The sequence below is a fragment of the Hyperolius riggenbachi genome, chromosome 6 (genome assembly GCF_040937935.1).
Source record: "Hyperolius riggenbachi isolate aHypRig1 chromosome 6, aHypRig1.pri, whole genome shotgun sequence".
Classification (NCBI taxonomy): Eukaryota; Metazoa; Chordata; class Amphibia; order Anura; family Hyperoliidae; genus Hyperolius; species Hyperolius riggenbachi.
In genome coordinates this window covers 314,948,800-314,963,172 of record NC_090651.1, presented here as the reverse complement: position 1 = coordinate 314,963,172, position 14,373 = coordinate 314,948,800, and the positions used below count along the sequence as shown (strand labels likewise).

At 43.7% G+C, this 14,373-nt stretch overlaps 1 protein-coding gene across 3 annotated transcripts in view; it reads left to right on the top strand.

The window, feature by feature from the left end:
• LOC137521698 (uncharacterized) overlaps window positions 1–13,014 on the top strand; it is a 33,356-nt gene extending 20,342 nt beyond the window's left edge. The window contains exons 4-5 of one of the 3 annotated variants that reach the window (XM_068241323.1): window positions 276–2,953; window positions 12,864–13,014. In XM_068241323.1, coding sequence (XP_068097424.1) covers window positions 276–2,953; window positions 12,864–12,911 — 2,726 coding nt within the window. In that variant the 3' untranslated portion in view covers window positions 12,912–13,014. Of the gene's footprint in view, window positions 1–275; window positions 5,142–12,863 lie in introns of those variants that run through there. The other 2 variants (XM_068241322.1, XM_068241321.1) reach the window with 2 other exon arrangements.
• Window positions 13,015–14,373: the final 1,359 nt, after the last annotated feature.

Here is a 14,373-nt window from a genome sequence, read left to right as displayed (position 1 = left end):
TTGAGTTACAGGTCCCCTTTAAAGTATTCCTAAAGAGATCTAATATTCCCCTGGCAGCCAGTTTTTTGTATGTTCTCCTTTTACCAGCTGTCCACCAGACAGACTCTTCTATGATCCTGTCTGGTGGTCAAATAAAGTCTGCCATACATTGGCAGTTTGCCACCCAACATGCCCAAAAGATTGATCTTAGCATGAAATATATACTGTATACACCGAAAAATATATACACTGAATATCTGCTTCTTCAACAACATGTTTGTTTCTTTTTTTTTCAGATTTCATGCCGCAAAGAACTCCTTTAATGCTTAAAGACGGGAGAAGAAAGCTTGAATTGCAAGCTGTAAGTCCAGGAACTTGTGCAGAGCACATACAACAAGGTACACCAGTGACTCTAACCTTCTGCTCTTCCCATTCTGGACACCAAGACACCAAACCAGCAGGAAGTCACATGCCAGGCTCTTCTTCAGGGGACAATACTCATATGCAGGCCCTTTCACACAACCAACAGTTTATTCAGACCCATGTCCAAAATGACATTCATGGAAAAAATAGTACATATCCAACAAGCAAGACATCTACATTGTTCCCTTCAAACAAAAATATGATTGAGCCACCTTATCACTCTGGAGCTGGACAGAGCATTAGCCAAGCAGAATGGCCTGCTCTCCCGCAGAAGTTTACAATTTTAAAAGAGATCAAAGAAAGTGCTGTGAGCTCTAGGCAATCGCATGTAAATAAGCAAGATGATAAGCTTGGTCTCAAGCAGGAAACCGCTCAGTCTCCACAGCTTCAGGGACAAGATGCCACTGCTGTGACTTCACATTTGCAACCATGTCACGACTTTCCCAAAACCAATGGCAGAAGTGTCCATGTACAGGATATGACTCCAGCTTTAAATTACATTGGTCCCATGCCCCATTTAGACTTCATATTTGTGAGGGAAGATACTGGCTTTTCATTTGTGCCACGGGAAACAAATGTAGATATGGGCAAAAAATTCAATGAAATGATTAAGACCGATTCGCCTTCTCCTTCACAACAAGAAGCACCGAGTTCTAAGCCCATTTATGCTGGGAAAACAGTGTCTGCAACAGCACCATCACAGCAGGATATGGCCAAGTCACAAATGGCAAATAGGTGTGAACCAACTGGGTCTTCAGGACTGCAGTTACCTTATATAGTGTTTAATTCCCAAGCCAAAAATCAAATGGAAACTCAATGTTCTCTCACAGAAAAGAGGCCTTCAGAGTTGCTAGCTAGGAAGCATGAGAGCCAAGTACCCCCTTCAGGAATGCAAAAAAACGAGGCTGTTCAGCCACCTGCAAATATGAAAGCATTGTCTACATCTTCTACATCACAATTGAAGCAGGAAAAGATGGACTTTATGCCTACCAGTGGTCAGACAATACCACCAAAGCAGAAAAAGTCCAAGTCACAAATGGGAAATCGGTGTGAAATAACTGGGTCTCCAGAATTACAGTTACCTAATAAGGTGTCTAATTCGCAAGCCAAAAATCAAATGGAAACTCAATGTTCTCATACAGAAAAGAGGACTTTAGAGTCACTAGCTAGGAAACATGAGAGCCAAGTAACCTCTTCAGGAATGCAAAAAAATGAGGTTGTTCAGCCATCTGCAGATACGAAAGGATTGTCTACATCTTCTACATCACACTTGCAGCAAAAAAAGACAGATTTTATGACTACCAGTGGTCAGACAGCACCACAAAAGAAGAAAAAGTCCAAGCCACAAATGGGAAATAGGTGTGAAATGACTGAGTGTCCAGAATTGCAGTTACCTAATAAGGTGTCTAATTCCAAAGCCAAAAAGCAAATGGAATCGCAATGTTCTCATACAGAAAAGAAGCCTTTAGGGTCACTAGCTGCGAAATCTGAGGGTCAAGTATCCCCATCAGGAATGCAAACAAATGAGGTTGTTCTGTCATCTGCAAAAACAAAAGCATTGTCAACATCTTCTACACCACACTTGCTGCAAAAAAAGACAGACTTTATACCTACCAGTGGTCAGACAGCACCACCAAAGCAGAAGAAGTCCAAGTCACAAATGGGAAATAGGTGTGAACCAGCTGCGTCTTCAGGATTGCCGTTACCTAATAAAGAGTCTAATTCGCAAGTCAGAAATCAAATTGAAACTCCATGTTCTCATACAGAAAAGAGGCCTTCAGATTCACTAGCTAGGAAACATGAGAGCCAAGTACCCCCATCAGGAATGCAAAAAAATGAGGTTGTTCAGCCATCTGCAAAAACGAAAGGATTGTCTACATCTTCTACATCACACTTGCAGCAAAACACCCCAGACTTTATGCCTACCAGTGGTCAGATAACACCACCAAAGCAGGAAATTTCCAAGTCACAAATAGGAAATAGGTCTGAAATAACTGGGTCTCCAGAATTGCAGTTGCCTAATAAGGTGTCTAATTCCCAAGTCAAAAATCAAATGGAAACTCAATGTTCTCATACAGAAAAGAGGCCTTCAGAGTCACTAGCTGCGAAATCTGAGGGTCAAGTATCCCCATCAGGAATGCAAGCAAATAAGATAGTTCAGTCTTCTGCAAAAATGAAAGGATCTTCTACATCACACTTTCTGCAAAATAAGACTACCAGTGGTCAGACAACACCACCAAAGCAGGAAATTTCCATGTCACAAATAGGAAATAGGTGTGAACCAGATGGGTCTCCAGAATTGCAGTTACCTAATAAAGAGTCTAATTTCCAAACCAAAAATCAAATGGAAACTCACTGTTCTCATACAGAAACGAGTCCTTCAGAGGCACTAGGTAAGAAACATGAGAGCCAAGCACCCCCTTCAGGAATGCAAAAAAATGAGACTGTTCAGCCGTCTCCAAAAATAAAAGGATTGTCTTCCACACCACACTTGCAGCAGAAAAAGACTGACGTTATGCCTACCAGTGGTCAGACAACACCGCCAAAGCAGGTAATTTCCAAGGCACAAATTGGAATTAGGTATGAACCAGCTGGGTCTCCAGAATTGCAGTTTCCTAATAAAGAGGCTAATTCCCAAGCCAGAAATCAAATGGAAACTCCATGTTCTCATACAGAAAAGAGGCCTTCAGAGGGACTATCTATAAGACCTGAGAGCCAATTATTCCTTCCTAGGAGGCAAACAAATGAGGTGGTTCATCCAGACTTGTCGACATTTTTCATAACACACTCACCATGGAAAAAGACAGACTTTATGCCTACCAGTGGTCAAATGGGAACCGACGTGCCCAAGACCGTACAACATTTGGAAACCAGGGTTGGTGAAACAAGATCTCCATCTCCCCCAGTTCAGCAGAATATAAATACTTCCCACATCTTCAAAAATGAGATGATGAATTCATCTTTGCAAACTCAACTGAGCATCCCCCATATTTATACAAGCACAACAGCTGAGTTAAACAGATCCTTACCAGGGTCACAACAGTGGCACTATTACACTGCCAGAACGTTGCATGAAAGTGAAGAAAGGTTAAACTGGAAAACAAATCAGGTTTTAGACCTTCATAGTACTACGTTTGAAGAAGATGACCAACAAGGTAGTTCTGAAAACCGTTCAGGAGAAGATGACAATCTAACATGGCAAACAGACAAAGAGCAGTTTTGCTGCATTTTATGATATACTTTAAGTTCTTACAGAAATTAACTTGAATTTCTTGACAATATTTTTGAAAGTACTGTATAATTATATTTTTCTATACATTTCTTTTTGTACAAAATCAGTGTTAACCTTTAAAGCAGAATTGCAGTCCGACACAGCATATAACAACAACCTATCTCCCAGATTGTTCTTGCCCATATAGTTATCCTACCTGCCTATGTTACAAATAATGTCACTGGTGTAAAAAAAAACACAATTTCTCCCATATTTTACAGTACATATTGGATGGTAGCAGCCATTGTGCATGATTTTGTCTTATACTATTCAAAGGGAGTGTTCTGTCTTCTCTTATGTGCAGTGCAGCACCTAGGTTTTTTTTATTTTATTTTTTATTCCTTACTAACCAAACTTCTTTTTTCCTGATCCTTATTTGTTTGTTATCAAACAAAGGCTTATCTTCTCTTTTTCTGTACATCAAAGAAAAATCTGTTTACAGTGGTGACAACTAAGTGCTTCACCATCTCAAGACAAAGCTCCAGGAGAAAGTGAAAGCACACATTTTAACCATTTGAACTCCCTTTTTAAAAACAGAATACAGTTTTTATAAGTTATAATAGTGTGTCAGAAAGGAAACTTTGACTGTAATTCTGCTTTAAGGGAACACAACCCTAATTGCTGCTAAGCTTAAAGGGAATATCCGAGCTGCATAAAAAAAGGACATCTACTTACCCCGGGCTTCCTCCAGCCCCCAGCAGCCGCTATGTCCCTTGCTGCAGGTCCGCTCTCAGCTGCTGGCTCCCCGGAGGAAGCCCCGGGTAAGTAGATGTCCTTTTTTCAGCTTCCCTTTAAGTAATTTTGTAAGTAAATGAATGATACCGGTACCTGTCACAACACAGAAAATGCCAGCATGGCCATAGGGCACACTAAAATTTATAAAGTTAAAAAGAAAGACAATGTTGAGCCTTAAAGTGAACCCGAGGTGAAAATAAACTGAAGAGATAAACAATTGTATTGATCCTCCTACTCCTAAAAATGACCTTTTAGATATCCCATGGTTTTATTTTATATTTAAACATTTACAAAATAAAATTGAATGTTTTGTTGTCTCTGCTCAGTGGCAGCCTATGAAATGTCCCTAAATGATAAGACATGAACTATTGACCCTTTTCTATCTCCCCCTGCACTCAGAAGTTGTATTCTGCCAGGAAATCTTTTATGGCTGTAATTTGCTTATCAGTGATGTTTCCTATGTTCCCGACAAGGCACCAACAAGACAGAAGCTGTCACTTCCATGCCTAAAAATTAACTCCTTTGGGCAGCAAAATAAAACAAAAGCCAGGTTATTAATGGTTTGCACTCTACAGACACGTTTATGTCATCATGTCACATATCGCCACGGGTACACTTTAAACATGGTCTGACCCAAATTCATCCATATTTGTTTGATTGTGGCAATAATTTTAATAGAGTGTTGTCCATTTTGTGATATGCATTAAGCCCATCGAAAATACAAGACTTTTTTTATACAAAATACCCACAGAGCTGATCTCATATTTATTGCTATGTTTTCTCTTATGCAGCTCTACTTTGCTATAGTTTGTGATACATGAAACAAATCACATGCATTTTACTGATCTGTTGTGAAAATTGAGGAAAACCTTGTTTCACGGGAGATGCTAAGTATCCTCTAACACAATTCTAGCAAGAAATAGGTGCCAAAGTTAACCGAGCACCATTTCAGCACCCAGAGCATTTCAACAGCACATTAAAAATGCAAGCTATCAAGAATGCTCATTGTTACAAATTTTAGAGAATTTTAATGCCCTACCTTTGAGGCCTCCCCGACCACAGAAATTTTAGGCAGATAAGGACTGATGTAATTATTGTATAGCACACATTAGCAGAGAGCAAACAAAAGCTTTCATCAGTTGGGTAGGACACTGTTCTTGAAAGAGTTTAGAGAAGTCACAGATGCCATCTTCACACCTGCCCCTGGATAAAAAAATGTAGCTAGAAGGGGAGGGGAAACATGGCAGCTCCTACAGCTATTAGAAACCAGTAGAAACTGCAGGAAAAAAGTGGCACTTGGTTCCCTCACTTTAATTAGCCAATGTTACTGGTTGATTAATTCTGCAACAAAAGTTTTGGCAACTGACGGTTCAGAAGCTCTTTCTAATCAGGTGTGGGAATTCAATCCTTGTTTCTGCCTGAGATCAGCAGGGAACAGTCACTGATCAGCTAAAGTTTTTAATGTCACTAAAAATGATCTTAGAGAGCAATTATATATGCTTGGTGTCAAGTCTGCTGCCTAGGTGAAGTTTTTATACATTGCTATTAGGGTCCAGGAGATCCCTATATGTATTACATCACGGTTGTCATGAAATAAGCATATTGCTACCTTTTCAATAACAGTCACATAATTAGCCAGCACAGATAGTGATGGCTTCTAAATAAAGATTATAGGAGTGTCTGTCTTAAAAAAACTCTCCGATAGTGTATAGCAGAGCTGGATTTACCATAAGGCACTGTAGCCACGTTCCTACAGGCACCTGATGATGGAAAGGTGGTTCACTCCTCCCCTGAGGGCCTTCTTCCCTCCTTCCCTATGCAGAGTCCCGAGCGATGTAAATGTGAGGTTCCCACTTGGGTCTCGGCATTCCACTAACCAGATCTCCCTTCAGACGGGGGCATCTCTAGCTACTTAATACTGAGCATAGCTCTGGCTACCTAATACTAAGGGGCACCTGTAGCTACCTGTGTCGGGTAAGGGAACCGAGGGAGAAGTGACATCTGGGCCGGCCAGCACAATTGTGGAGAGTTTCGGTGGGTTATTGTAGGTTCATGGAGGGCAAAGTCCAGGGTGCCACGTACCAGGACATCTGTGCCTATAGGTTCTTGTGAATGTAAATCCAGGCCTGGTTTTTAGTGTTTTCACTGTGGCACAATGAGTGCAAAATCACCAGCAGCAGCTCCTCTGAATCTCCATATTGTGCATAATGGGACTCTTTATAAATACTGACGGTCTAAAGATTGACAGTTTGTGAATTCAATAACAAGTGGAAAAAGGTTATTGACCGTTTACTGAATTAGTATTTGTGGAGCTGAGCAGTATGCGTAATATTCACTGTAAACTGATATAAGCCAGATGAGGGTTGGAAATCATTTGCACCTAATAGCATGTTGTTCCTTAGAACCTCTGGGTACGTTTTCTTGATTGCGTATGTCTTCAGGCTGAGCATGTAGTTATCTCCAAGCAGTAGTGTCCAAGCAGTGCTCCTCGTGTCACAGGTAATCGTTTAAAGCAATCCCGAGCCGAAGCTTGGGATCAAAATCAGATACTCACCTTGACCAAGAATTGAACTTCATCCCAATCAGTAGCTGATACCCCCCTTTTACATGAGAAATCTATTCCTTTTCACAAACAGACCATCAGGGGGCTCTGTATGGCTGATATTGTGGTGAAACCCCTCCCACAAGAAACTCTGAGGACCATGGTCCTGGCTGTGAACCTTGTTGCATTGTGGGAAATAGCTGTTAACAGCTGTTTCCAACTGCCAAAAAAGCAAGCAGCAGCTACATCACCTGCCAGCAGTAAAAATGTCACCACATGATAAATGTCAGAATATAAATCGGGGATTTCAAAGATTTTACAATGGGCAAACACTGACTAAATCATTTATACATATTTATTGTAAAAATGAAGCACTTTTTTTTTACATTATTTTCACCTGAGTTCCTCTTTAAAGGGAAGGTTCAGGGAGGGTGGGTAAAAAATAAAAATCAATTTCCACTTACCTGGGGCTTCCTCCAGCCCGTGGCAGGCAGGAGGTGCCCTCGCCGCCGCTCCGCAGGCTCCCGGTGGTCTCCGGTGGCCACGCCGGCGCGCTGACGTCATCGGACGTCCGCTGGGCTGTGCTGCGCAGTCGCAGAACTACTGCGCCTGCGCAGTAGAGCCCGGAGGGCGTCCGATGACGTCAGCGCGCCGGCGTGGGACGCAGAAGTTTTGGGCCTTGGAGCGCAGAAGAGCCCGACCTGGCAGCCGGCCTGGCCAGGTCGGGTCGGCCACCGGAGACCACCGGGAGCCTGCGGAGCGGCGGCGAGGGCACCTCCTGCCTGCCACGGGCTGGAGGAAGCCCCAGGTAAGTGGAAATTGATTTTTATTTTTTACCCACCCTCCCTGAACCTTCCCTTTAAGAGAGGGAAGCCTCAGGATCCTATTGAGGCTTCCTTTGCTACTCAGATGTCCCGTCGCTGAGCACTGTTCCCCTCCAGATCGGGGCAGTGCTCCTTCCCATCTTGCAGCGTGGCCGCACAGTAGACACGGGAGCACAGCCACGCATGTGCAGTAGCACAGAGCCCACGGCTCCGGCTTACTGCACATGCACTGGTGGGCTCATACGGCTACTGCGCGGCCATGATACAGGGAGAAGAGCTGCGTGGCCCCAATAGGATTAGCAACAATGCCTTGTTGCTAATCTTCCGACGGACCACTTTAGCGACAAGGACATTAGAATGCAGAGGGAAGCCTCAATAGGATCCTGAGGCTTCCCCTCTTTAGGTAATAATCTAATTTTGTACCCAAGTTTTGGCTCAGGTACACCTTAATAGCTTTAGTGCCTTGCTCAACCTTCCACTTCTGCAACATGGATGGAGTCCCCCAAGGCTCAGTCCTTGGCCCCCTACTGTTCACCCTATACACATCTGCCATTGGCATGATTATCTCCTCCATGGGTTTTAACGATCATCTGTATGCAGATGACACCCAGATCTACCTCCACACCCCTGACATATTCACCACTACCATGGACAAGGTCTCCTCCTGCCTATCAGCCATCTCCTCCTGGATGTCCGCTAGGTTCCTGAAAATAAATCTAGACAAAACGGAATTTATGATCTTCCCACCCCGGCCATCCATGAACCTCCCAGATGTGCATGTCACTGTTAACCACACTACCATTCGCCCTACCTCTCAAGCCCGTTGTCTGGGTGTCACCCTGGACTCCACACTCTCCCTTCACTCCCCACATCCAAAACCTCACAAATTCCTGCAACTTCCACCTTCGTAACATCTGTAAGATTCGCCCTTTCCTGACCTCTGCCACCACCAAACTCCTCATCCATGCCCTCATAATTTCCCACCTTGACTACTGCAATGCCCCTCTGTCTGGTCTCCCTATGACCTGAACAGCCACACTGCAGTTCATGAATGCGGCAGCCAGAATTATCCACTGCTCCCATCGCTCCACCATGGCGGATCCCCTCCTTAAATCCCTCCACTGACTTTCTATCCAGTCCAGAATCACATGCAAGATACTGTGTCTGACCTACAAATCTGTCCACAAAACCTGCCCAACCTACATTTCCGATCTTACTCAGAGGTACACGCCTTACCGCTCACTCCGCTCTTCCAATGAACTTCGCCTAACCGCCCCCCGCATCACCCAGTCCCATGCACGCCCCCAGGACTTCTCAAGAGCTGCTCCAACACTATGGAACTCCCTATCTCCACCCATTAGGGCAGCCTCCTCCTTCAACATCTTCAACAAGGCCCTCAAAACTCACCTTTTCACTCTGGCCTACTACCCCTCACAAGTGCTCTAAACCCACAGCTGAACTCTGGTCCCCTACCTTTCGTGTCCTTACCTCTCCCTCTAGATTGTAAGCCTTTGGGCAGGGTCCTCCTCCTTTTGTGTCCTACCTGATCATGCACATTCATTACTGTTAACCCATGCTATGCATCGGAGTGAACCTAACTTGCCTAATCTCCATGCTCCCCTCCAGTGACTAAGCATTACCTTGTACCATACCTCCCAACTTTTTGAGATGAGACAGCGGGACACTTAAGCCACACCCTGACACACCCCAACCACACCCCCTGACACACCCCTAGTCAATCATTATATATATCCTTTATTAAAAAAAATATTTGTGGGTGGGGAGAGGGTGCCCATGGGTGAGGAGGTAAAAGAAATGATCGAGGCCCCAGTCGGCGGATGCGGTGTGTGGGATGCGGGTCTGGGATAGTATTGTCCCCCCCTCCCTCCGAATGTGCCCCCCAGTGTCCCCCTGTATACAGAGATAAGAGCTCAGCGGAGCGGGCAGTCTTACCATTCCTTCTCGCGTACGGGCATCTGGTCTTCTCCGCTTCCTGTGACGTCACAGGAAGTAGGTGGAAGCAAGAGATGCCCGTACGCGAGAAGGAATGGTAAGACTGCCCGCTCCGCTGCGCTCTTATCTCTGCATACAGGAGGACACTGGGGGGCACATTCGGAGGGACGGGGACAATACTATCCCATACCCACATGCCACACACCGCATCTGCCGGCTGGGGCCTCGATCATTTCTTTTGCACATCTGACCCCCTAGCCGCCCGGGACACTGGGGGGTCATACCCGGACAGCGGGACAGCCCCCCTAAATCGGGACTGTCCCACTGAAAACGGGACGGTTGGGGGCTATGCTTGTACTCATACTGTGCTGCATGATCTGGTGTTTCTTGTATTCAGGTATTGTCATTTTGCTGTATGTCACCCCTAAATATTGTCTGTAACCTAAACTAATGTCCAGCGCTGCGTAATATGTTGGCACTTTATAAATACAATAAATAGTTATTGTAAGTTGCCCTTTATCACTGATGTCCATTTTCATTTTTGTAAATAAGCCTGGGTGTCTTTTAATGGAATGTACAATAAGAGGTGGGTTTGCTTTGTAGTGGTATCTGGTGATTAAGGGGAATGTCTAGTGTTTTTAGCACATTTGTTTTATTTATTGTGTTTAACACGAATAAAATAAAGATATTTTTAGAAACATCAAATGTTATGGTCCAGTGGTAGTTGTGGAGCAGAGATGCCGACAAATATGCCATATGGTTATGCCTGAAGAAGAAACGTAAAGTTTCGAAAGCTTGTAATGAACTATGTACAGTTTGTCATTAAAGAGAACCCAAGCCAAAGTTTGGGTCAAAAAACACATATTTGCAGAAGAAGAGGGAAGCCTCTGGGTACTGTAAAGGCTTCCTGTATCCTCCTTGCCGCTGCTCACTGGGGCCAGATTTATCAAAGCATTACCAATAGTTTTTTCTTCTTAAACTGTTCTAACCAGCAGAGGAACAGTTCTGCATGATAAGAAACTTCTTAAATCCTATGTAATAGTGGCAGCTTAGTGTGGATTTCTAGAGTTAAGAAAAGTGCAAATCCATCCCTAAACTGCCACCAATTAATAAATGCTTATGAGCTGTTCTACAGAGAGTGCAGCAGTGCAGGCTAGGCATGATTTGTGAAGTGCTTCTCCCCCTTGCTGCCAGGTGTCCTGTGAAGCTGTTCTGTGCTTAACCCTTCCAGTGCTGGGCATTGATGCAATACAGCAGATGTATTGGTTACCTCAGCAACAGCAATTTCCCTCACACACTGCGCTGTCTGAGAAACCTTCATAACTCCTCCTATTCCTAACAGTTTAAGAAGGAATCTGCACTATCTAGTGATTTCTTAAAGGGAATGTCCAAGCAAAATAAAAAAAAATGAGTTTCACTGACCAGGGGCTTCTACCAGCCCCATGCAGCCATCCTGTGCCCTCGTAGTCACTCACTGCTGCTCCAGTCCCCCGCTGGCAGCATGCCGACCTGGGAGGTCGGCGGGACGCATTGCGTACATTTTTACGCATTCCCGCTAGTGCAGGAACATTAACACATACATTTTTACGCATTACTGCCACCAGTAACGCGTAAAAATGTATGTGTTAATTTTCCTGCACTAGTGGGAATGCGTAAAAATGTACGCAATGCTTCCCGCCGACCTCCGAGGTCGGCAAGCTGCCATCGGGGGACTGGAGCAGCAGTGAGTGACTACAAGGGCACAGGATGGCTGCATGGGGCTGGTAGAAGCCCCTGGTCAGTGAAACTCATTTTTTTATTTTGCTTGAACCTTCCCTTTAAGATTTCTGAAACAGTTCTACACAGATTTCTAAAAGCCTACTAATATTTTATCTCAGACACTCTTGATAAATGTTCACCAGAGACTCTCAGGAAGACCCAGGCCGCGCTCCTTTTCATGCATCCATGTGAGCACGGCCACGCCTGTGTAGTAGCACGGAGCCGCTTGTGCATGAGTGGCTTGTTCTTACTGTGCAGGTACAACCATGCTCGTTCCTGAAGAGGTATATTGTAAATTGAACAGAGGCGCCAAAAGGATAAAAACAGTATTTAAAATGTTGAAAAATTGCTAAGGAGGCAGTGGTGGACTTACCTCCCTCAAGCAGACACAAAAACTGTGTAGTTCAATAATGCCAGGTGTGACTCTGACATTTTGCTGTGTACTCCTATCTCCACTGCCTGATGAAGCGGGTATAGACCTGCGAAACGCGTTGTATAAAAACTTGGAGTGTACTAATCTTTCATTATTGAACTACACAGTTTTTGTGTCTGCTTGAGGGAGGTAAGTCCACCACTGCCTCCTTAGAAATGTTTAAACATTTTAAATACTGTTTTTATCCTTTTGGCGCCTCTGTTCAATTTACAATATAACACATATCCACCCCTGGTGGAGGGGGATACCCCTTTCTTCTCACGTCTACAGAGAGTGACTTCTTAATCCTGAGTGAGGACAGGTCAATCTCCTCACCTGCGTATACAGTGGTTGCCTGGAGGTAACCCTGGTTTGTGAGTATATAACTTACTCTTTTTCATTATACTAATTGCCTGAACTTACTACACTATATTGGGCTCTCGGTTCTCCCCCCTTTTTTATGTTCCTGAAGAGGTGTATGGCCCAGTTCTTCAATCAGATAAGCCATTGTTGGATTTCTTGGGGGGGGGGGGGTCCGCACTTGGCAATGGGGTTCTGGAGGATGAAGTGGGAAGCCTCTACAGGATGCAGAGGTTTCCCTCTTCTTAGGCAAATATGTTTTCTTTCTTTACACTTTAAGGGCTCTTTCACATCGGCTGTGTTGTTTTTGAAAAGACTTGCGATTTTCCAAACGCAAGTACAGTAAAGTTACAAGTGAAATCTTGGGGATGCATTCATACTGAGTGCATTTACGATTTTCTTAAAAAGCAACCGTAGTTCTGCTGCATTTTGATTGAGACCAGCATAGCGCATATCACAAAACGCGAACTGCAAAATGCGTTTGAGATTGCATTTAGCAATTTTTTGGGGGGTGTGAAAGAGCCTTGAAGGTTTTACCTGGCTCAATGTTGGTTGGTTAGATGTGGGTAAACATCTCAGGTAAGCATTTTCTTCTTCTTTTTTTAGACTTCCACTTGCTGCTTTGACTGGCAGAAGTTAGTTACCAGGAAATGATGGAGCTACATAGTATTTACTATTCAGAAGAAGAACAAGCATATAGAAAAATCTTTAAATGTAAATTGTATATTTGCCATAAACAGATATTAATGTTGCACAAGTCTTTTTGTAATTTAATATTGTTAAAAAAAATCTATTTCAATTTACAGCCATCTAAGAATTTCCAAAACTGATAATAAGCTCAAACTGCACTTGTTTGACTCATAGCAAACAATCTCTTTGGAGAATAGAATGTCCATAAACTCCCACCTTGCTTTATGAAAAATTAGCTTCACAGTGGAGCTAGTATAGAATGATTGTATTGTATATCTCAGTAACACCCACAACACTCATCTTAGTCCTCATATGGCGTGTGTGCAGGATTCTATTCAATACCGACAGTATATCACTTCACTCCGAATAAAAAACCCTGCCATCAAATTGCGCCCTTAAAGGGGAACTGAAGAGAGAGGTATATGGAGGCTGCCATATTTATTTCCTTTTAAGCAATACCAGTTGCCTGGCAGCCCTGCTGATCCTCTGCCTCTAATACTTAGCCATAGCCCCTGAACAAGCATGCAGCTTATCAGGTGTTTCAGACTTTAAAGTCAGATCTGACAAGACTAGCTGCATGCTTGTTTCTGGTGTTATTCAGATACTACTGCAGAGAAATAGACCAGCAGGGCTGCCAGGCAACTGGTATTGATTAAAAGGAAATAAATATGGCAGCCACTGTATACCTCTTACTTCAGTTCCCCTTTAAAGAGGAACTGTAACCCAGGATTGAACTTAATCCCAATTATTAGCTGATACTCCTATTCCCATGAGAAATCTTTATATTTTCTCAAATAGATCATCAATCGGGTCTGTATAGCTGATATTGTGGTGAAACCCCTCCCACAATGTGAGGTCAGTGCCTAAGTACTTACAGGTTCCTGTCTGTGATCCTTGTTGCATTGTGGGAAACAACAGCTGTTTCTGCCAAGCAACCAGTATCTCCCCCTGTGCATATTCATATAAAAACAACAACCGTTTAGCCTATCATATTGTTGGGGTTAGGGGGTGTGGTTATCGATAATGACAGTTGGTGCTGTCTGGTTTTTTTATGTCTGCCAGTAGTAAAGATGATGACGTGTCGGCTGATTGTGGATCAAACAATATGAACAAATTACATGGCGAATATAAATCATTTCTTGATCTCTCTTCTATTTTTTAACTTCTCACTTTGCAATGTGTTGATTTATTTCCCTTTTCGTTACAGTTCCACTTTGGCCCGGTTCACATCTGCTAAATGAGCCAAAAGGATCCAGTGAGCGGATCCGGTCTCCGCTTTATCAGATCCGGATGGCTCAGTCTGTGGCCCGGTTTACATATGAAAATGGATCTGATCAATGATCGGATCTGTCTTCACTCAGCAAATACATACCTAATCTTCCGTAAACAGCCGGCGGTAGATGCTTCCTCTTCTTCTGCTGTGACT